Source organism: Canis lupus, chromosome 13 (genome assembly GCF_048164855.1).
Source record: "Canis lupus baileyi chromosome 13, mCanLup2.hap1, whole genome shotgun sequence".
Lineage (NCBI taxonomy): Eukaryota > Metazoa > Chordata > Mammalia > Carnivora > Canidae > Canis > Canis lupus.
The window spans coordinates 49,541,755-49,565,366 of NC_132850.1; the positions used below are offsets into that span (position 1 = coordinate 49,541,755).

General features: G+C 50.7%; 2 protein-coding genes across 27 annotated transcripts in view; one reads left to right on the plus strand and one right to left on the minus strand.

Moving 5' to 3' along the window:
• DCLK2 (doublecortin like kinase 2) overlaps positions 1-23,612 on the plus strand; it is a 245,108-nt gene that overhangs the window by 130,904 nt on the left and 90,592 nt on the right. For 4 of the 15 annotated variants that reach the window (XM_072773590.1, XM_072773589.1, XM_072773594.1 and 1 more), the window contains 6 exons: positions 1,977-2,110; positions 2,501-2,578; positions 8,053-8,149; positions 8,799-8,879; positions 10,053-10,169; positions 15,251-15,427. In XM_072773590.1, the coding sequence (XP_072629691.1) occupies positions 1,977-2,110; positions 2,501-2,578; positions 8,053-8,149; positions 8,799-8,879; positions 10,053-10,169; positions 15,251-15,412 (669 nt within the window). In that variant the 3' untranslated portion in view covers positions 15,413-15,427. Of the gene's footprint in view, positions 1-1,976; positions 2,111-2,500; positions 2,579-8,052; positions 8,150-8,798; positions 8,880-9,780; positions 9,915-10,052; positions 11,310-11,412; positions 11,569-12,818; positions 14,370-15,250; positions 15,428-23,612 lie in introns of those variants that run through there. The other 11 variants (XM_072773583.1, XM_072773586.1, XM_072773584.1 and 8 more) reach the window with 7 other exon arrangements.
• LRBA (LPS responsive beige-like anchor protein) overlaps positions 22,092-23,612 on the minus strand; it is a 740,528-nt gene continuing 739,007 nt past the window's right edge. For 11 of the 12 annotated variants that reach the window (XM_072773570.1, XM_072773571.1, XM_072773578.1 and 8 more), the window contains one exon: positions 22,092-23,276. In XM_072773570.1, the coding sequence (XP_072629671.1) occupies positions 23,186-23,276 (91 nt within the window). In that variant the 3' untranslated portion in view covers positions 22,092-23,185. The remainder of the gene's footprint in view (positions 23,277-23,612) is intronic. The other variant, XM_072773574.1, reaches the window with a different exon arrangement.

A 23,612-nucleotide genomic window follows, 5' to 3' on the forward strand; every position in this document is an offset into this window, starting at 1 on the left:
GGCTAAATCATTAGTAGCTTTGAATATGCCTCTGCTGAGTTGTGGCTGACTCAGAATGATAAATATCTGTGAGGAACTCAACAGCCTCACCATTACTCCCATGAAACTTGAAAGTCATAAAGATGTGTGCTGGGGATGCATACTTAGTACATAACTGTGGAAGCAGTTACTAAGATACTAAGGTGAAAAACATTCTTCTTAAACTGATGAGGACATCACAGGTACGGAAGTTATTTCAGTGACTTACTTTGTAAATGCCTCTACAGATTGGGTATCACGGGGCGGGGGTGGGGAGCCCTGAGGTTCTGATGCTTTTCCATGATGTCTGTATAAATCACTCCCCCTCATTAAGTATCAGACTAATGGAAGATATTATTAACATGCTTATCTTGAAAAAACATAATTTTCTAAATTGTTCATTCTTTAGTAAGGAGTGGTTTGGATGAGGATCTGGTTCAGTTCATAGTAAAATATGAGGAAAAGCAAATTAAGTAGAACTAAAATGTAAAAGTAGAGAAAGACATTACATAAGTACAGGTTAGATCTCTGCAATTATTCTCTGAAATCCACCATTTTCAAAATGGAAATCCAAGAGATAAATAGGCATGTTAAAATTAACGCAGTGAAATCTAAAAACCATCTATTTAAAATGTAACTTTCAGGCTTTTATCCGATAGGAAAATTTGCTTATATATAAAATTAATTTTTCCTGATTATAGAACCAATGCATGTTCATTGTAAAGATTTGGGAAACTGGTGAGAAGTATAAAGAAGAAAGCTAAAGTAATCTTTAGTACTATCAACTAGAAAGAAACCGAACATTTTGGTGCATTATACTGAATATATAATTTAGAATATTCTTTTTTTGTGTAATATAGTGACTGTTTTCCATAAGATTAATAGTTATTTGAAATGTGCTTATTAGTAACTGGCTAGTATTTTATTATAGGAATGTACCATGATTTATGAAGTCACTGTCCTTCAAGTTTTTAAAAACATAGATAAATTCTGAGATTGGTGGCCTTGTGTGTAACCTTTGGGTTCATCTCTGTTCCCTTAGGATTAGTTCTTAGAAGTAGATTTACTAGATCAAAGGTTATAAATAATTTTTAAGAAATTTACATGTTGCTGAAATGTTTTCTAGGAAGATTGCTTCCCCTGTAAGCAAAAAGCATTCACATCTTCACCAGCATTGTGAAACCGTTTCCTATACAATAATGATTTGATCTTACCAGCCAGTCCTTCTAGGAAAAAAGGAGCATTCACTGAACCCTGATTCAAGTCTTCACACCAGCCCATAGGTTAGGGACTAGTCTCATTTCACTTCACAGATGAAACACGCTCAGGGAGTGACTCTTGGAGGTCATGCAACCAAAAAACGAGAGGAGTGTTGGTTTTTCAGGTTCAGGCTGCCTGACCCTAAAGTTTATTTTCTTTCTAAACCTCCAATGTTTTCCCTTATAAAATATTTATATTCAGCATTGACTGCCCAAAGAACACGTCCTGATCTTATGTTCTAAATGAAACATGCGAGTGTTTTAGTGGACACTTAAGAAACACCATTTCGAGTCTCTCAAGTACCTCACACACGGTGAGTGTGCACCAAAGGTCAGTTTCCCGCTCCCAGGTTTGGAAGCCTTTCAAGCCATGCTGGGAAAGCAGCTACCTCCATCCCTGACTCTTGTGTCAGCATGCACACGGATTCATTATACTCCCAGATAAGGAGTGTTTTACAAAGATGAAAGATACGGTCATTCACGTTTCACACAATCATGCAAATTTCTAAAGAAATGATTTAGAGCTTTAAAGCATCAAAAATAAATCATGGTGTTACTATCACAGGGGGAGTTTTTTTTTTTTTTTTTTTTTAGCTGATTGATACATGTATCTATGTCTTTATTACTTCGTTCCAAGAGCCCTTTTGAAATCGTTGAGAAAAGAAACTACTGCTGATTCTTGGCTGGTTTCTGTTCCAGGTGTGTGAATACCCCGATGGAACCAAGTCCTTGAAACTGGGAGACTTTGGGCTGGCCACAGTGGTGGAAGGCCCTTTATATACAGTCTGTGGCACGCCAACCTACGTGGCTCCAGAAATAATTGCTGAAACTGGGTAAGACTCCTGGTGGCTTTGGTTAATAGTTGAAAAAGGTATGTTTTGCTGCTCCAGCTGCTCTGTATTCATGTGCCTCCTAGGAAGGTAGGGAAGGTGGGGGGAGTATTACCTGTACCGTGACTTTGCACTTCTATGTCCAGGAGCCATAGGCTTGGACTTTTGTCCCAAGGCCAGTCTTGGAAATAGGGCAGTACTTCCCAAGATTGTGGTTAGGTTGGGAGAAGAATAGATGCCTCTGTCCAAAGGGCAGCTAATTCTTCCATGTGAGATGAGTGCTTTGACACTGAGAAAACCTTTTTTTATAACAAAGGCAAGTATTCCAGTAACATGGAGGGTCTCTGGGAGTAATATCTTTATTTTTTCCCTCCACCCACTTTGTGTTCCCAGCTATGGCTTGAAGGTGGACATTTGGGCAGCAGGCGTGATCACATACATACTTCTCTGTGGATTCCCACCATTCCGAAGGTCAGTGGCTCTTTGAGTAACAATATTTGAATTGTGAAGTCTCTCCCTTTGATCAGGAAGCAGACATTCTTGTCCTGGCAATCAGGACCAGAAACTGGTTAATAAAAATGTCAGTTAAAAATTATATAAACATACCTTTCACTTTTTATCTCAGTTTACAACCTATTAATGGATATTCATGACCACACTTTGGGTGTGAGGCCAAGGCCTCTGCTTGGTGTATGGTCCTCTTGAGTTTCTTATGCTTATTTTTCTGTAAAGCACACCCATCATCCAGTGTCCGCAATTTCCATTCTCAGGCTTTTTTAAGGGTGGTAAGATTTAAAGATCCTTGTGAAGCAATCTGATCCTTCTGGTAAACAAACCTTTTTCCAGTTCTCAATAGTCATTTCTCCTACTTAATCTGACAGCAGGTTTTTTTTTTTTTTTAATAACTCACTTTCCAAAGCATTCAACATAGTTCTCACAGACTCTGAAACCCTGAACTTTTTCTTTTACAATTAATTTCATCTGTTCACATAATATTTAATGAAGTAGAATTATAAATACTTTCAGCATAAATAGGTCTGGGAACAAATAGACCTCCTCTTGGTAACTCCATATCTCACCTGAGGGGAGCAGAGGTGGCCACACACAGGTGTCGGGGTGTGTGATGTAGGACACAGAACACACCCAGTACCCAGCACTGTGTACATGAAGGGAGTACGGGGCTTTGGCTACAGCACCTCTTTTGGTCTGTTTCATCTCCCTCTTTGGAGAAAAAGCATGACTTGGAAGTAGAAGTTCACCTAATGATGCAAGTATGATTTTCTTCTGAGTTTTCTTGAGCTCTCTCCTCATTTTAGTCCTGTGTGTGTGTGTTAATTTTACAACTACTGTTGAGTAGCTCCTGTATGCCAGGCACTTAGAATAGTGTCAGGAATCAAATGGTAAAGAAAGCACATTCTCTGATGCCATACTTATGGTGTAGTTATGAGGTCAGTAAGTCCAATAGGTTTAATTCTCTGCTCCTCCCCCAACATTTTATTATAAAGCTTTCAAACATACAGAAAAAATTGACAGGTGTATCTTTTTTAAATGATCAGTTTTCAATTGAGCTGAACAGTTTTCTTTTTACTGATATCACTAGAGAGATACAGAGATGTCAGTCGTCTCTACGGGCCTATGGTGTAAAGATATCCATCACTAGAATATTGATCAAGAAGAAAAAACTGAGCCTGGAGGCATGCTCATCTGAGTCACATAAGTCAGGAGCTCATTTGGCTGGAAATCACCAAGGTTAAAGGAAAGCTAGAGTGTTTGAGTGGGACCTTGTTCTTACAGCACAGGTTGGGTTTCCGCAGTTGGGAAGCTCTTTCTGCCTGGCCAGCAACAGCATGGTCTTCCATCAGGGCCATTGCTTGGGTGGATTACACAGACTGTAGGATTACTGTACTTACCAGTAAGTAAGTACTGAATCATAAACTACTCTAGAGGGGAGACCTGTCAATCAATTCTGTGGGCCCACTGGGCAGTTCTTCTGATCTGAGCTGGCTGATTGGGACTTGTTGGTTCAGTGTGGCATCACTCACATGCCTGGTAGTTGGCTCAGTGTCAGCAAGGAAAATGGATGGGATTTGTTCAAGTGCCTTTCAGCATTCAGTGGGTTAGCCTCGTTTCACATGATGGTGGATACAGGATCCCCAAAAGCAGCCAGAGAGAGGGCAAGTTCCCTTGCTCAACCCACTTTCCAAGTCTCTGCTTGCTCACACTTATTGGCTGATGTCCCACTGTCCAAACCAAGTCAAATAGCTGAGCCTATAGTACATGTGAGAGATTAACTAGGTATATTCATGGAGTGGGATAATTTGTGGCCATTTTACCATCACATTGTGTTTTGGGTGTTTTTAGTGATGACTTGTTTGGGGAACAAGTCACATGCAGGGGGTAGTGTGTTTTGATGGCACGGAATCACTGGGCCAGATTTAGCAGAGTCCTCTCCTTGGTTAACCCAAGTTGAGATCGGATGGAAAAGGGTTCAGGGATCAGTTTAGAGGAATGTGTGCTCACAACTCCCTCTAGTGTTCCCACATGCCAGTGCAGTCTGCGGGTTATTTATTTATTTATTTTTAATTTGATTTTGCGTTTTACTTTTTGACAAAAGTGAGACTGAGATTGAACAGCATGTATGACTTGTTGCTCAGTGGACAGCAGCTTTTTTGTGGGAACTGGAGGTAAGTCTGGCTAATCAGAAGCAGTGAAGCTGCATTATGAAAGCTGCTGACTTAATATTCAAGTTATGGTCCTACAACCACAAGGTTAGTTATCGTCTAAGCAAGTCTGTTCTTGGGGCCACTGCCATAAAGTGATATTTGCATGACTGTACTGATAATTTTGTTTTTCTGAAGCATACACTCATTACCCCCGTAAATGAAATGTTTGAACATCATTTGTGAGATAGTGTACAACATTTCAAGTTACCACATCAGACCTTTAACAACTTGGCATTGAAAAGGGTGTGCACGCAAATGCCTGTTGTTTTCAAAGTTTTTCTTAACGTACATTTTTCAGCTTGCTGCACTTTGATCCATGGGCTATATATTGTTTTAGGATTTAAAAGCACCCTGATGCATCTCAGCCAGACTGTAGAATATAAATGTGTTCATAAGTCCAGTATAGATTTAATCAGAGTTGCTTTTACTATGTGACTATTTAGAAGGATAGATTATCTTTCTGCTCTTCTAGTGACGGGTGGCCTGAAACTCTCAAAGAGCTTGCATTTCTCAGCATGGATCCTAAAAGGCGCCTTCCAATTCCTGAGGCTTGTTGTTTGTTGACTCAGAATATTTTGCCAAGAACCCAAATGACTTGCTGCAGATCCACTTCCAACTTTTTAGCTGTTTATTAGCAAAACAAAAGCCACATATATTAGCAAAATATAAGCTGTTTAATATTCCAGAAAATAAAAGTAATGAGTAATACAGAGGCATGGCTGAAAGGAACGGTTCTGGAAATGGGTGATTTTAAACATCTTTTTCTAACGTTGTCTCCTGGGGCCCTCCAGTCTTCTAAAGATGTCTGTGAAATCTCAGTGTGTTCTTACGTGCCTCCTCCACTCATTTTGAAGGAGAGCTGAGCTGAGTTCAGTCAGTAGGGAAATAACAGTGAAAAAGAAAACATTTAGACACATAGAAAGAAATAGTTTGTGCACCCTCCTAGAAAAAGCACTTTCCAGGAAAGCAGTGGGGATCATTTGCCTTGCCAGGTTGTCTGGCCTGACTTTTGCTGCTCACTGTGCCTCTCAGCCCAGACTTCATGAACTGGCAGATGTTGATTCACTGGGGCTTGGTGACATGTCACGGCGATCCACAGAGCTCCCGGGCTCTGCAGGCATGCCTCGGAGGTGCGGGAGTGCCGTCCCAGACCCCTGCCTTAAAGCGGATGCCACAGTAAAGCGAGTCCACTGAATTTTCTGGTTTCCCAGTGCATAGAAAGTTTGTTTACACTGTACTGTGGTGTGTTAAGTGTGCAGTAGCATTATGTCTAAAAAAAAACAATGTACGTACTTTAATTTAAAAATGCTTTGTTAAAAAAAAATAGGGGTGCCTGGCTAGCTCAGGAGGTAGAGATTGCAGCTCTTGATCTTGGGGTTGGTAGTTCAAGCCCCATGCTGGGTATGGAGCCTCCTTAAAAATAATAATAATAGGGGCGCCTGGGTGGCTCAGTAGTTGAGCAGAATCTGCCTTCAGCTCAGGTCGTGATTCCAGGGTCCCAGGTTCGAGTCCCACATTGGGCTCCCCGCATGGAGCCTGCTTCTCCCTCTGAGTGTGTCTCTGCCTCCCTCTGTGTCTCTCATGGATAAATAAATAAAAAGTTAAAAAAATAAAATACTTTATTGCTAAAAACTGCTAGCCATCATTTGAGCTTTAGCAAGTTGTAGTCCGTGATCACAGATCACCATAACTAACAGAATAATGATGAAACAGTTTGAAGCATTTGGTGAATCACCAGATTTGACACAGAGACAGAAAGTGAGCAAATACTGTTGGAAAGTGGTACGGATAGACTTGCCCAATGCAGGGTTGCCACAAACCCTCACTTTGTAAAAAACAAAACAAAACAAAACAAAACCCACAATATCTGAAAAGTGCGATAAAGTGAAGCAGAGATAAAATGAGGTTTGCCTATACTCATTTTCACTGAACAGGAATGGAGTTGTCACGTCAACTTACAGCCCCGGAATTAGTCTGTAGGCACTGCCCTACATGACTGATTTCTACAGTCACCACAGTTGCTTACCCTGAGAGGCGGTTAGCAGGGCTGGGCTTTGTCCAGAGGCCGGGTGGGGCCCCGGGTGAGCATGCTGAGCAATAGGCACCCTGTTGGGAAGCCCCAAGAGAGATGAGGCACACTTGCCAGCTGAGACGGCAGGATTTTAATCTTGACTCGAACAGCCCATCCTGAGTTTTCCAGGAAGGCTTTATAATGGCCTAAAAAGCTAATGACTTTGTTTTTCATTAGGGCCACTGATGCACCCACCAGGCGTGTGTCTGTGGGGTAGCTCTGGGGCTGTGGCTGTTTTCTGGGATGTTGGGGAACCTCCAGCTTCCTGAATTTTTCCCAGCAGTGTTTGTACATTTCCATGCTCCTTCCATCAAAAGGCAAGTCCTCATTTATTCATTAGGCATCAGCCGTGTGTGCAAGAGCACGTCTGAGGGTAGCACAGTTAGGCATAGCCTGAGGACGGACGCCCACCTCAACATGTGCAATTCCAGATGCCGGTCTTGGATGGGCTCTTTTTTTTTTTTTTTTTTTTTTTTTCAAATTGAGCTTAAACAAAAGTCAGTTTCCAATGGGGAGCTAATCATGTCGTGAATATTGTATTCAGGTTCTGGACTCCTTATAACTTTTTCGTATCTTGGCTGTTTCGGTGATCTTGGCTGTTGTATTGGAAAAGGAGAAAGAACAAGAGCAAGGAGCTCGGACTCAGATTTGCTGCCTTTCCACTCTGATTGCCATGAGAGATTAAGTGACGGCAGATGCTAAGGTGGTTTTTTCCTGAAATGAGAATTGGCATTATTTGTGAATTCCACTTTTTTCTTGAGTCCTTTTTTTATTTGGCAAAATATATACATAAAATCTGCCATTTTAACCATTTTGAAATGTGCAGGTTTAGTGGCATTAAGCACATTCGCAGTATCGTGAAACCATCACCACCATCCATCTCCAGAATCGTTTCGTCTTCCCCAGCTGAAACTGTGCCCGCTACACGCACTTCTTGAGTCTTGTGTCCTCTCTCTGCCTGACACCCAGGCCTATGGAAATGCTCTTTAGCTCATGGTCTAGAAGGAAAGAAAGTGTCATAACAAGTGCGATTCAGATAGGAAACGCCCAGGCCGAAGAGACTGGACTCCTCACCGTTCTTCCCGTGAGTATTTTGTTGAAAACCTGCACAGTGACTTGCCTTTCCTTCCATTTCTTTGTCACTGACTTAGTGAGAACAATCTCCAGGAAGATCTCTTCGACCAGATCTTGGCTGGGAAGCTGGAGTTTCCAGCCCCCTACTGGGATAACATCACGGACTCAGCAAAGGTACCCATCTGGGGTTTTCCCGCGGGTTTGCTGCTTTCTCTCGAGGGGCCCCCCTCGGTCGGGTGGGGCTGTCGCGGCTCTTGGTAGCGAGCTCCAGCTCTCCGGACTTTAATGTGGGTTTCTTCTTTAAGTTCGTTCCACGGTATAGACTCTGAAACTCTGAAGCAAAATCTGAAGGCCGGACTGGCTGTCTTCCCAGTCTGCCTCCGCCACCCTCCTCCGTTCTTCTGAGCCCTAAACATTCGTTCTTTCATTTTTTAAAGAAATATGTATTGGACACTCATCAGAATGTGGGAATGAGACATACTGACTTGCCAAGAGGCACAATACTGCGGGTTTTACGCTGCGGAATGATGATAATAACCAGAAGTCCTCGGAGAGAACATCTTGGTTTAATGCAGGCCCAGGAGAGACTTTCTCTTGTTGTGCTGCTGCCGCCACGAAGCAGCCGTGTCCGTGGAGCCGCCTCGTAGGCAGCAGGGGTGTAGGTGATAATAGCTTTGATGTTGAAATGGCCCAGCAGCTGTGTTGGCTGGTTCTTTGAAGTACTTGGTGCAAACTCAAATGTCTGTGTTTACGCTGGAATTCCCCGCTTCGTCTCCTGTATAGTCGTCTTTCTTTCTTTCTTTCTTTCTTTCTTTCTTTCCAGGAATTAATCAGTCAGATGCTTCAGGTAAACGTCGAAGCTCGGTGTACTGCGGGAGAAATCCTGAGCCACCCCTGGGTGTCAGTAAGTACCCACGTTCTCAGAGAGGAACATCTGTAAGCAACGTGACCATCAGCCTGCTTCCTCACCGTGACTTTTGTGCACGCAGAGCTTTGCATCTACTTTCCATAGCAGGTGAAATGGCTGCTATTTCTCCTGAGCAAGTAGTGAGCAGATAGCTCTCGGCGAGAAAGCAGGTGGCATGAGGATCTCGGAGTATTTGATCCTGCTCTGCGAGTGACCTGGGCAAGTCACTGTCCCTTTATGGCCCTCACCTTCCTCATCTGCAAAATGGAAGAGTTGGTCCGGATACCCTGTCAGGAGCTATTTTACCTTTTGCCTTCTATGCTTCTGAGCTTTGAGAGTTTTCAGGATTTGCCCAGAGATGAGCATATTTCAGACCCTGATCCCTGTGTCTTTATGGCACATGGTCATAGGAGAGTCACAGGAGACCTCCTGCCATGGGTACAGAGGATGAGACAGTCCCTTCTGGAGCCGGGTGGAGGCCGCGTGATGTTGACCTTAGTTCTTTTGGGCTTGGTGGTGCCTCTGGGTTTAGGGTAAATGTGATCCATTAAATGGTGCTGGTTGGAGAGTTTGCATTCCCCTTATTCTCAGAGGTTCCATGAGAGTGAGGTTAATGTACTTAGCCAAGGGCTTCTGCTGGTTTGTTGCGGACGGTGGCTCCCTGAGTCCCTCCACCATCTCTGCCATCCCACACATCCTGCCGTCGGGGTTCAGGCTCTCTGGATCCTGCCAAGTGATTTGGGTCTTAGACCGAGTAGCTGAGATGCCTCTTTCTCTATGAGCAATAAAGACCAACAACTAACTGAATTCTTGATTAAAATAATAAATGTCGTTAATTTTGATGTTTCCATGGGAGGGATCTGTACTAAATTTGTGGGATTTGTGCCTTGGGGGGAAGGGTCTCAGCAGTCTAAAGAGTGTCCTCCTTTGTGGTCCTGGAGATGGGTGCCAAGTCCAGCAAGGCTCAAGGAGCAGGGCAAAGGGCCTGAGGTCTTTCTGAGGCTGCTACACAACAGTAATTACTTTTAAAAGGTAACTGTTCCCCTAACCCTGTGGTAAAGAGGGATCCTTTTAGGAAGAGATGGTCGGGTGGGGGGTGACTGTTACAGAAAACACAATTTAGGCATGATGATCAGAAATCATTGTATTTGATTCTTTTCTTTTCTGTAGGATGATGCCTCCCAGGAGAATAATATGCAAGCGGAAGTGACAGGTAAACTCAAACAGCACTTTAATAACGCGCTCCCCAAACAGAACAGCACCACCACCGGGGTCTCGGTCATCATGGTAAGTGGAGGGCACTGTGTTCTGCTGTTGGAAAGCTGCAGTGTCCGGCCTGACTGCTCAGCCGACGTTGACTGTGTAGACGTGATTAGCCGAGGGCTTCCCTTGCATGGAAGCTGGCACCTTCCATGTTCTTCTTTTCGCTTCAAGATTGGCTTGGCACGCGGGGTGCCCCCCTCTGGCTGACTCCCAGGCCTCGAGTCCTTGGGGGAGGGGTTGTGCAGGTAGAGCCAGGCCAGCGCCGAGGGCCACGGGGGCCTCCTCTCCCGGGCCCCTTGCCCACCCCGAGCTGCTGCTGCTGCTGCTCTCGTCTGTCTCTGCCCGGGAGGGGCTCCCGAGCCCGGGGGGGATTTACAGCCCGAGGGGGTGACTCCCCGCCCCTGGAGCCTTCGCAGACAGACTGTGAGGGAGGAATTATTCTCTGGGACCTGGGATAAGAAACAGCTAACGTTAAACAAATTCCTTTTAAAAGTCCGTGTTTTGGGGCTTTTAAAAGTACAGAACAACGTAAAAAAGAAATATTAGTTTTCTCAGGGTTAGAAAGATTTTATGAGAAGCCAGTAACAGTGATCCCCGTATTTTTTCAGACCTTCCTTCCTTCCTTCAAAATGTTTCTTGAAAGCAAGGGAGGTGACATTAAGGTAGATTTAGCCAAAGGGAAAATAAAGTCAAAAAGCATAAACCGGCCAGAGTGCCGTTAGCTCCCTGAAGTCGGGCGCAGAGCTGCTCCCGTCGCGACCGGGAGACAGAGCCACCGGCAGGCCGCGACCTCCGTCCTGCCCGCGGGGCTCGCGGGCCCAGGGGTTGCCCTCCCGGGGCCACGGTGTCCCGCGTGGCTTCAGAATCAGACTAAGGAGACAGGTGCCCGAGTTGTTGGAGCCTGGCCACCCCGGCCACCTCGGGTCTGGGGGAGCCTCAGGGCGCCTGGGAACCCGACGGCGCTCCCGGGCCGTCGCCATCCGTGCAGCTCTCCCCTCAGGACGAGCCTCTCACCCTCTGGAAAAGGTCAGCTTGTTTTCCACCCGCTAGAAGGGAAGCAGTGGCTTAGGCTCTGGCCCACGTGGCGCGCTGGTGAGCTGTGTCCCCCCCACCCCCCCAGCTCCGCACGGCCGCTGGTCCGTCGTTCTTTCCCCTGGGGAGGCTGCCGGTTCCCTGGCAGGCCCCCGAGGCCGGGCCCCCGAGGCCGGGCCCCCCCCGCTCCCCTCCCCCAGCCAGCCTGAGCTTGCAGCTCTTTGACACGTTGCAGGACGTTGGCGTGCTCTGTGCCAAAGAAGTGGGAAGGCCTCGGAGTTGTGGTTGCCCTAGCACCTTAGCACGTTCTGCCGAGAGTCCTCAGAGTGACAGAGTAAACACTTTGAAAAGAGCCATCTTGATGGACTCCAGAGCTCGAGAAGGTTCGCAGGTGATTCACCGATGAGGGCGAGCGCTGCTGGGCGGATGGCAGGTTACAGACCAGCCACGTCCACCGTGGGGCAGCCGCTGTGAAATTCAGAAAAAACCGAAACGTTACACATTGGCGCACTTGACGCATGAAGAACCTTAAAGAGTGTTTTTTAGGATCAAAATTTCATGACTCTGTTCAGCGTCATCCCCTAGAGGCAGGACCTTTGCGGGACCGCGCCCAGGCGTAGGAGAGTCTCACCACCATTGCCTGGGTCCCCTTAGCACTCGGTGCCCACCCAGGGGTCATGGCTCAAGGCCTGTGCCCGCCACGCTCTGGGGTGACCGGCCCTTCCTCGTGGCCCGGGATCGGCTCCGTCCCCGAGGAGGAGAGTAGAGCCCCGCGGACGGGACCCGTGTCTCAGGGCTTGCGAACGATATTTTTCCCATTTGCTGATGGAGGTCGGTAGTCAGATCCAGACCGGCGAGTTCTAACTGGGTCGTGGTGTGAATGAGCACCCCTTTATCGTCCTCGTAATCCCAGTGGTGATCGTGCAGGTGCGAGTTCACGTGTCCGTGCAGTCGTCCTCCTGAGCGTGTGGGCAGGGGCCCGGCTCACCTCGCGTTCCCTACAGGCTGCAGGTCGTTGGCTCTGAGCGGCCGCGGAGTGGCGTCACCACAGTCAGAACCTCCAGGGGAAGTCAGTAACGCTGGTCTCTGGAGGTCCCAGTTCCCAGTGGCCAGAAAGCTGGCCTGTGAATTTTGGGCTTGTTCCCCAAGCAGTGGCAAGACGGCCCCCCGTGGGGACATCATGCTGACCCTTACCCCATGGGGACCTGGCCCGGGGCATGGTTGTGTGGGGGCAGCTTGCGATGCTTCCGTGCTGTCATCCTCATGCTCTCACCACTACTGTGTGTCTGCGTGTCCTGCCCTTGGGAACAGTTTTAAATGTTTTTTTTCATATTAAAAATGACCACAAAGGACTCTCCCCGGGATCCTATGTTCTCATAAGAAGAGTATGTGAGGCTGACCTGGTTTCCTGCAGATGCACGTAGCAGTGGAAGGAGTCGTAGCAGTGTGGTGGGGCCAAATCCTCAGGGGGACACTGATGTGACCTCCAGACAGAACCGCACCTTGGACGGTCCCTCCCGGGGTTCTCTGTACCTTCGCACCCCACCCCCCAGTTCCCATGGGAAAATTATAGGATAGGAAAATGTAAATAACAGCGAAAGAAAGTAAAGTTGATGCTGTTGTCCGCATTTCATCCGACAGTTTGATTTGGCAGTTTGAGAGGCACTTCAGAGTTTCCCTCTGTACCCAGTTGAGACGCTGGGGAATCCCGAAGCAGAATCCTGGTATTGGACACGCTGTGCTTCATCAGAGCAGCTTCTCATTCGCAGCCCCCCTTAAATCCGCGTGCTTGTCTCAGGCTCCCGACACCAGCGCCCAGCGCTTAGCTGCTTCTCCTTGCGGGGCTCCTGTCCCTGCTGGTCCGCTTTGCAGCCGCAGGCCGAGCCCGGGCCAGGCTCGCAGTCGGCCGCGTGGCCCCCGTCCCGGCCCAGGGCCGCGAGCGCGTGCAGGGCAGGAGGCCCCAGGTCCTCTGCTCAGCGCTGTGGTCACGTGGTGCAAAAGCCTCTTTTTGCGAACAACAGCGTAGGATCCTTCCCTGAAGGCTTCTGTTCTCTTTCTCCCAACTACCACTTCCAGAGATGCACTGTTAGCAGTGAGACGGGTGTGGAGGGGCCGAGAGCGCCCCACCGGAGGCGGCTCTGGGTGTAGACAGGCCCGTGCTTTTGAAGGGCGCTTGCGCTTCCTCTGACTTGTCCTCGGGGTCCTTCCGGGACAGTCGCTGCTGCAGGGTGGGCTCCTGGTCTGTCCGGGCCATGCCCGCCTTGGGCGCGCTGGGAGCCACCTGGACGAGGGAGGAACTCGCTGCCGGGCGCTCTCCCCGCCCAGGGTTACGTTGCTCTCAGGGGGCGTTCTGGGGGTGACTTGGGCTTAATTTAAGATAGACAAAACTGTTTCAACCGTGTTGCTTCTGTTTGAAGTAAGTCCAGTTTCTGTCCCTGCTTCTCTCCTCCCTCTCCTGCCTCTCCCGCCGCCTGCATTGCTTCCCTCTGACTAGGTCCAAGGCAATGGTACGTACTAACTGCTCTGCAATGCTTTGTTCTGCTGCACACATCCGTGGTCTCTTGACGGGAAGAGAAAAGGAGAAATAACTGGAGAATTGGTGTTTCCCTCTATCCAGGAGGGATTCTGTGGTATATGCATATGTACGACACCCAACAAAAGCAGCTGTGGCTTCGCAGCTGAGCCCCGGTGCCCTGCAGGCAGCCACACGCTGGCCCGTCCCGGGAGCCTGGTGTGCCCCGGTCCTCCCCAGACCTCGGAGAACACCAGGAGGGTCCGCCTTACCTTCCCCCAGGGTAGTGGGACTACAGAAGGCCTCCGGACCCTGTGCCCGATAGCTAAAGGGGCCGGGACCTGGAAACACCTTCGGAAACCCAGTGAGGGGACAGCTGGTTGGGTTTCAGTGGAGGGGCCAGAAAGGTTGAAACTGAGTCAGAGGAGGGAAACCGGAGACTAAGCCTCACCTCCCAGGCTCAGGTCAGAACAGCAAGGCGGTTTCTTCCTGTTGGTGGCCCTTCCTGTGCTCCTTGACGAGTTGAGCACATTAAAAACTTAGGATTGGGGCACCTGGCTGGCTCCGCCGGTGGGTGGTGCAACTCGATCTGAGGGTCGTGAGTTCAAGCCCCATGTCGGGCATGGAGCTTACTTAAAAAAAAAAAAAAAACACAAATTTGGGGGTTTCACAAGATAGAAGTGCCCAGAAAGAGAAGAAGAGCAGGTCAGGTGAGATCATGGGGGATCTAAGAGCGGGTAAGGGGCACCGTCCCCCTGCGGGCTTCCAGGGATGGGGCAGCCGCGGGGGCTGCTTGTTTATAGGACGGAGAGTAGCTTTTCAACCTGTGAGGAAGAACCTGCCTGGGAGCAGCCGGAGGCCCCCTGGCACTGGGGGTGCTCGGTGCCCAGGATTGCCCTGGGCTCTAGGCTGGGCGCGGGAGACGCGCTCGGAACTGCAGCTGCGCAGAAGGGGCGGGGGAGGGGAGTGCTGGGGGAGGGGAGTGCTGGGAGAGGGGGGTGCTGGGGGAGGGGGCAGAGGGGGATGGGGAGGCCCGGGGAGGGGGGCAGGAGGGGGGTGCTGGGGGAGGGGCGGAGGGGGGCAGGAGGCGGTGCTGGGGGAGGGGGGAACAGGAGGCGGTGCTGGGGGAGGGGCAGAGGGGGATGGGGAGGCCCGGGGAGGGGGGCGGGAGGGGCAGAGGGGGACGGGGAGGCCCGGGGAGGGGGGCAGGAGGGGGGTGCTGGGGGAGGGGCAGAGGGGATGGGAAGGCCTGGGAAGGGGGCGGGGGTGCTGGGGGAGGGGTGCCGGGGGGGGTGCTGGACAGGGGTGCCCTGGGGGGGGTTCGCCTCATATCACATGGTGGTGGATACAGGATCCCCCAAAGCAGCCAGAGAGAGGGCAGTGCGGGGCAGGAGGTGCCAGGAAGGGACGCGGGGGCGGGGAGGGGTGTGCCCGGGGAGGGGTGCCGGGGAGGGGGCCCTGGGGCAGGGCCGCGAGTTATTTCTCCTCCTCTGTTCCGAGTCCCGCGTGGAGCGGCGTGGAGCCCGCGGGGCCGCCGCCTCACGCCGCGCTCTCTCCGCAGAACACGGCTCTAGATAAGGAGGGCCAGATCTTCGGCGGCAAGCCCGGCGCCCCCCGCCCCGCGCCGCAGCCCCCCGCGCCCGCCGCCCCGGAGCCCCCCGCGCCCCCCCGCGCCCCGGCGGGCGCCCAGCGGACGGGCACCTGGCGCCGCCACCGCGACTGAGCCCCGCCCGGCCCCGCCCGGCCCCGCCCGGCCCCGCCCGGCCCGGCCCCGCGGGGCGTGGAGTCGCTCCCGGAGCCGCGCGTCCTGCACCCGCGGACGGTGCTCGGCGTCGCCAGGAGAACCTGCGCCTTCCGTCTGGGACTCGCTGCGTTTTTATAGACACACTTTGGATGAATCAAGATCGCTCCTGCGCTTCCGCGAACTCGGAGTGTTCCTTGTTTTCTTACGGAGACACAGACCGCATCTGCCCCTTCGCGGGGTCCCTTCCTGTGCGACGGGCTCGGGGGCCTCGGGGGCCTTGGGGGCCTCGGGGGCCTCGGGACCGGCCGTGATGGAGGAGGGGCGCCGGGGCCGGGGGCTGGGGGGCTGGGCGCCCGCTTGCCTCCGACGACACTGGATATTTATTTGTGCACAGACCCCAGGGGCCTGTCGCTCTGTTCCTACACGCTCCGTGCTGCCCCCACCCTTCCCACGTGTAGTTGGCAACGCGGAGGAGGTTGTCCTTCGGGCTTCTTCATGGAAGGCTTGGCGCGCGCACCTGCCCCGGCCCCGGCCCCGGCCCCAGCCGAGCGGGACGACCCGGCGTCACCTGCCCGCGGCGTCACCTGCCCGCGGCGTCACCTGCCCGCGGCGTCACCTGCCCGGCCTCCGGAGCTGGCCGCGCACACGGAGGAAGCCCGGCCAGGCACAGTCCGGACTGGGGCGGGAGGGTGCTCCGCAAACCATCTCTGTTACTAACCTTCTGGAAGGCTGCTGGCAGTTTTTCCTTTTTTTTTTTCTTTTTTTTTTTTTTTTGCCCCACCACCCTCCCTTTTTAATAATTGTATATAATCCGTAGTTTTGTTTTACCGGCTCATCTTCTAAACTGGTGGGCCCTGTAGTTCATTCCCGTTGTTAGACTTTTGCCCCTTACAAGTGTACCCGACCTGCAATAAACCCTTCTTGAGAAAAAAGTGATGGGGGTGGGCGAAGGATTGTGTGGCGTTGCTTTGCAGGGGTGCAGAGGATGTGGGATCGAAAGACGCCCCCCGCCCAGGTTCTGGAGGGGGGGGGCCGTGTCCCAGGAAGCTGCGGGTGAGGCGGGGCAGGGAGCCTGATGCCTGCGAAGAGCACAGGAAAATGCATCTTGGTCAAAGTATATTTGGTAACAGGTGCAGAGACGCGACAGAAACTCGGGACTAGATGGGACTGTCGGTGTGCGGCAGGCGAGTCCTGTGGAGCCCGCGGCGGGGAGCTCAGGCTCTGCAGGCAGTGGGGGGCAGGGCGGCTCCCCGACTCTGCGGCCTCCTGGGAGCTGTTCTCAGACCACCTGCTCCGTCGCTGCCGCGTGGCCCGGTGCGCTCCGGCCCAGCCTCCGCCCGCTGCCCAACTCCAGGCTCAGGACCGTCCACTCCAGCTCCGGATCTCAGTTCACGTTGCGGACGGAATCCCCCTGGGCTGCTGCTGGCCCACGACTCGTCCCCGAGGCGGGCTGCAAACTGCAGGTGGGCTTCCGGGGCCACGGCTGCCGCAGGTGCAGGCTTGGGGGGGGATGGGCTCGGCCCTCCTGCCTCTGTCCTCACCGCGGGGTCACAGAGCAAGCCGGTCCAAGGCTGCCGGCGGAGATGGAGGGAAAGGAAGGCGGGAACCTGGAAGGCGAGGTGCAGCAGGTCTGTGGCCTGCGCTCCCCTCCCGGGGACGGGGCCAGAGACCTTTGCTTGCAACCTAAGAAAGTGCCGAGCACGGCTGCTGGGACGGAGGGGCATCCTCTGCGCCCCCACCCCCACCCCCCCGACTCCCCCGCGTGCTCTGCGCCACCCGAGGTGCTGGTGCTCCAGGAGCAAACCAAGCGGTGCGCTGGCCTCACACAAGGCACAGGGGTGGCAGGACACAGGGGCACGTGGCAGTTTGGGGTCCTTCTGTCCCCAAAGCAGTGCTCTTTGGAGGCTCCCTGGTGCCCCGGGGGGCAAATCGCGGCCTGGATGTGAGCGGTCATCCGAGTGAGGATCCGACCCCACGGGGGTTTGGAAAACCTCTGTTGAGCTCTTCTGTTCTCAGGGTCAAAATTAAGTGCAGGCAGGTCACTGCTGGGCTCCTCCGCCCCTGCGGGGAGGATGGCATGTCCTTGACCGCGGGTCATCGCCGGACTCCGGGAGGGCGTCTGGGTCTCAGGCCGCGGGAGGGGAGCGGCCACGGGCTGCAGCCATCGGGGCGCCTGCGGGGCCGGGCGACCGGCCGAGGGCCGTGCGCCGCCTTCTCTTCCAGAAGGCTGCGGTGCCACGGAAATACGTGCGATGTACGGATTGAGCACGTGTGGCAAAACTGCCCCCGAATGGTCCGGCGGACAGGACTGTGCAATGTGACCTTGAGACTCCTGAGGGCAGTTGGGAGCCGGCCGCGCGGGAGGGGAAGGATCCACAGCTGTGCGCCCCCGAACGCGGCGTCGGCCGCCGGGTCTGACCCTGGGCATTCTCCGGTGCCGCATTCGGAGGGGACGCGCCACGCGGACTTGGTAGCAGATTTGATCCAACCCCGTGTCTCTCCACGGCCATTTCAACATGCAACCAGTGTAAGCAGAATCTTTGAGAGGTGTTTTTTTTTTTTTTCTTTTTTTTAATTTTGAGATCTAATGTGTGTTGACTTTGTCCGCATCGCGGTTTGGAGGAGGCGCGCCTTGAGTGCCCTGCCGCCCTCGTGCCCTTGTGTCCCTTGCGGCTCCTGAGCCCCTCTAGCTCCTGCGCCCCCTGCGCCCCCTGCACCCCCTGCGGCCCCTGCTGTCCCTGCAGCTCCTGCGCTCCCTGCACCCCTTCCGGTCCCTGCACCCCCTGCAGCTCCCGCGGCCCCTGCCCCCTGTGGTTCCTGCGGCCCCTGCAGCTGCCGCAGCCCCGCTGGGCAGCGCAGCCTGCGCATCTCCGTCTCCGATCCTCCTGTTTTATTCTTTTTTGCACGTGAGGGGGACGGCGACGTGGGAAGACCGCCTGTCTCGGCTCCCGGTGGGCCGGGCCGATTCCCCGTCACCCGCAGGCTGGGACGCTGCCCTCCCCTGCCCTGCCCTGCCGCGCGCCCCTTGGCCCTTGCGGGGGGTGGAGGGCCGGCGGGGCCCCGGGAACCGCGTAGACTGTCGGCAGCGCTGGGGGGGCCAGGCCGGGGCCGGGGCTGGGGCTAGTCGGTAGGAGGCGCGGACGTGGGACGTGAGCAGAGGCCGAGGCCGAGGCCGAGGCCGAGCTCCTGGCGGACACGTGGCGGCCCCGCCCCGGGGGGCTCAGCCCAGGGCGCGGAGTTGGCGGAGCGCTTCGGGTGTCGGAGCCATCCCAGGAGCCATCCCACCTCCCTGAGCCGGACGCGAAGGTCCACGCTCCGCCCCCGGGAAGACTCCGAAGGCCGGGGAGCCCCTCCCGACGTGCCAGAGCTGGGGGTGCTGAGCCTGGCTCCGGGGAAGCGGCCCCCAGGTGGTCAGGGCGCGGGCGGGGGGGCTCCCGCTGAGCAGTGCATCCAGCGGGGAGCCCGCGTACAAAGCCTCGTCTCCAGCGGTTCCCGGGGGCGGGGGGGAGGCGGGGGAGCCGCGGGGAGGCACCGCCTCCCTCAACCGCTGGGCCGGGCCGGGCGGGCGCTCCGCACGCTGGAAGCCGCGCTGCGGGGTTGGGCACCTGGGTGGGGAGGATGAAGTCGGGCCTGGGGAATGTCTTTCAAATTGTCCAAGTTCAGGGCTGCAAAGCAGCCAGCTGCTTCCTGCCAGGTATGAGGAAATAACAGCCTGCACAGCACTGCCCCCCCCCCCCCCAAACTTTGGTTTTGGCAAGGAAAAATATTCCTGAACTTGAGACAGAAAAATAATTCACTTCATGTTTTTGGCTTCTGACCGCCGAGGTCTCAGAATTCCTAAGAACATTCGCGCATCGCCTTCTTCCCTTGCTGGAGAGCCGGGCTGCCTCCAGGACAGCTTGCCTGAAGGCCAAGGCCCACTCGGCTTCCTTAGAAAAATGTGACGTCCCTTGGTTTGGGCAGTCTGCAGTTTTGGTTCATAGCACGGAGGGCTGGGAGTGATGTGTCAAGCTTGGGTTTTTAAAGTTTGTTTGTTTTTTTTTTTTTTTAAGATTTTATTTATTCATGAGAGACACAGAGATCTAGAGGCAGAGACACAGGCGGAGGGAGAAGCAGGCTCCATGCAGGGAGCGTGATGTGGGACTTGATCCCGGGACTCCAGGATCACGCCCTGAGCCAAAGGCAGATGCTCAACTGCTGAGCCACCCAGACATCCCCCTTTTTTTTTTTTAAAGGTAGTTTTTTTTTTTTTTTTAAGATTTTTTAAAAAAGATTTTATTTATTCATGGGGGGGGGGGAGCTTGGGTTTTTAAATAGTGATGTTATGACTTTGGGGGACCCAAAAAGTGCACCATGGACTCAACTCTCCAAATCTATGTGGAAGAAAAATATAAAAGATATTTTCTTCATTTATCTTAGAGGAAATAAAAGAGACAAAAAAATTTAACAGGTATTTTTTGTATTTTGTTATTGATTTGCTATTTTATGGTCTTTTCCTTCCATTTCACAGTGTAGGAAATTTTTAAACTTGCTACAAAACTTTATACGACAAAAAAAGGGGAGTAGTTAGGCTGGTTGCTCTCCTAGTCGAAGTAGAAAACTCTTTCCTCAACAGTGGGGCAGAAGTAGCCAAGCAGAGGCACCGGCTTATTTGCTGATACACATGGTTCATGAAGATTTTGAGATTTACATCACATCCTTCTTCTTGTTTCTGAACACACTTTGGCAGAATGTGAGGTCACGGGAGGATGTGACGCTGGGGGGCTGGCTGCTACTCTGTCCATAATGCACACCAGGAACTAGCTGAGCGTCTCCACCAAGCTCTGTGGTAGGCTCCTTTGTTCTGTGTGGCTCAGAAGGAATCTGTATCCTTGGTGTGCTGTGTTCTTTCACAGGGAGGGAGGGAGGGAGGGCAGTTTAGTGCAGTCGGAAGGTCCAAATCAGGCCCATGATTTGTATGGTCAGGAACTTTTGAAATCCCATCCAGCAAAAATTTGGTGGATACCTAGTGAAAATCTCTGCCCTAAAATCCCTGTCTTGATACATCTGTTGTATGTTATTTTAATTCAAATCTATTTGCTGAAAAGGGTGCAGAGTGGAAGTGCTGTCTGGCTGTATTTGGGATTCCTGGCCACCTGACAGCAAGGTGGGGGGCACCCCATGGCACCAGGTGTGTGCGGTCAGGCCCCCACCCCGGCCCTCGGGCTCTGCTCTGCCGTTGGAGGTGGTGGAAGAGGGCAGCCCCAGGTTCTAAGCTACCTCACATCCGACACGCAGCGGCTCAGGGCTCCAGTTCAGGTCGCTTTTTTTTTTCTGCTTTGAATCTTCTTGTCCTGTATACTGATAAGTTTAACTAAAGTGTGATGTTATTTCAGGGGGCAAAATTATTCCTTTTATTGAATTAATGTATTAGAATATTTATTTATGGATGTTTGGTGGGTTCTGGGGAGACAGATTCTCATCCGAGAGTGAATCATCCATCAGTTTGGATCAGCGTGCTGTCAAGTTTTCATGTCCTGCATTCACCAAGCCCGCGTGCTTCCTCCCAGAGATCCAGTGCTGTTTCTTAAATTACAGAGCCTCGAGGACTTGATTGGTGACATTTCAGTACGAATCAATACTATCAGGGAGGAAAATCTGAATTTCTTGAGGCAGCGCATTTTAAAACCAGCCGTAAATTACTGATGTAAACCGAACACACCACGCTTGCAACCAGGTCCACTTACTGGATGTGTCCGCCGCTCCTCCTATCTGTGTGGCTCATCCAGTTTCATCCCAAACCACCTCAGCTTTCACTTTTTTCCCCTAATTGGTTTAAATTTATTTGAAATATTTTTTTTTGAAAGTCATTAACATTGGTTTAAAATAAGTGAATGTTGAGTAAATCCTAGCAAATACAGTAAACAGATTCTGTCCTTAAGAAGCCCCTGGTGTTGACACCAGCTATGTTTGTTTTATGAGTAAAGGAATACATACGTAACACATACGTAAGTAATACGTATTGCTTATCTTGTTAACTTTCCATAGTTGTAAGTTTTAAAACCAATAAAGGCATTGGAAGCACCAATTTTCGTCTTAGGCTCCAAGAAGAAGCTGCTTTATTCACTTTGCTTTAAGCTTATAAAAACGGGGTAATTGAAGTATCAAATGCTGGGCATAGGACTTAAGTATTCCTAATTTTCTTAGCATTTTCCCTAAAGTTTCCAAAGTACAATATCAGGGTAACAGCAGTGAGGATGTTTAATTAATCTGCCAGAAACTTGGGTATTTCTTTGATCTAAGATGTATGTTCTCACATTTGACTACTGTTTTTTCTTTCTTAACAGTTTGTAAAACAGTGGTGGATCTTAGCTCTAGGTATGGTGTTCTCTCATCAGTGTTAAGTCTTAATAAGAGGGAGCTGTCTGGCCAAAGGCAGCCCATGTTCCTGTTTTTAAGAGCGTCTCTTTGATCAGTTATTGTTCAAATTGTTTTATCATTGTTTTAAATTAGAAGTGAAAAGATGTTTTGAAAAATTCAATTACAAGTGGCATTTTATTTTTCTGTCAAGTGTGTTGTTTCCTTCCAAATCTCTGCTTTTAGAGAAGAGCTGAATGTTGAAAAAATAGGGGGGAACCCGTTTAGGTAAGTTGCAGGAGAAACAGGCATGGAATGCTGGTTTCAACTCGAAATTCACAACTTACAAAGAATTTATTTATTCAATACAGACCTTTTCTCAAATATTTTTCACAGAATTCCACACAGCAATCTACTAGAAAAGTAGAATTATACAACACCAAAATAACATGTTTCTTAGTACAAATTGCTACTCAAAGGAAGGTGAAGATACTTAGTAACAAACAGCAGGTAAGGTGGGTGTTGCTTCCTACAGCATCTCGAAGCCTCTGCTCTTGGACTGGGTCGGGTGGGGGAAGGGAGCCTGGGCTACAGCTCTGCCTCAGTTACCCGGGCACAGTCAGACCTTAGGGGTGAGCTTTGGTACTTGCATTTACTTTAAAAGAAAAACAAAGGTTGTGAGCCCACGAGCCTTTCCATCATTTCATTTTGGTGTGCTATGAAGACAACATATCAGGAAAACGCTGTAAATAATAAACATTGTAAATACTTCACACTTGCTATAACATTAGATCCTTTATATTAACCACACAGTGAAATAAAAGAACTTCCCCAAACCATAATTTTCTAGGTCTAAAGCATGCTTGAAGAATAATATTGATAGAAATAATTCATTGAGATGTTTTAAAATTACATTTACCATAATTTAAACATTACCATTTAAATCCCAGAAATTTCAGTGCTGAAGCAGCACAATTGCTTGGAAAAATACAGGACCCAGAGTACAGCATAAAATTCCCTGTCCCAGTATTATAACCCATTTCCCTATTGTTAAAATCATGTATTTTTCAAGATTACAGATAAAGGGGAAGTGTTTTTTCATAATATAGCTAGAATAAGTGGGTTTACTTGCTCCACTGTATGTTTCCATAATTGGTGAAAATAGACTTCTCATTATGACTAAAAATATAGATTTTTTTTAAACTACAGAACCCAGCAGCCAATTTTCTGCTTTGCTGTTCTCCCCAAAAAAGTCAAGCAAAGTCTACAAAAATAGCAATTAACTTTAAAAAATATTTTGCTTCTTAGAGCAAATTTAAGTTACATTCAGATGTGATAGCTATTTCTAAGAGAAAGATGCTCCCAATTACTTCCCCTGCCTAGGCCGGGGGTGAGGCTGATGTGCAGCTGTCACCTTCAGTAGCGGGTTTGGTATTCATGATGCCACCGGTTGAAGTCATTATAAAACAGAACGATGCTTCCTGAGGCCATGCCAGAAATGATGCACCTGGGAGAAGCAGAGAGAATGAGGGGTTTACAAACCTGTTTATTTCCTAGGGATCAATCTGTTCTAAAGAACTGCCTTCTCCAAATCTACAAGGTAAATATAGAAGTTGACAGTCAAAGCTAGCAATTTTTGAGGACTACAGTATGCTTTTTGATAATTAAAGTATGCCACTGAGTGAGCTGAGAATGCCACTGGCAGTACCCTCTCCCTGTGTCTCTCATGAATAAATAAATAAAATCTTTAAACAAAACCTCAATCAGTAACCTAATTCTACACCTTGAGGAAGTAGAAAAAGAGCAAACTAAACCCCAAAGCAAACAGAAGGAAAGATATAAT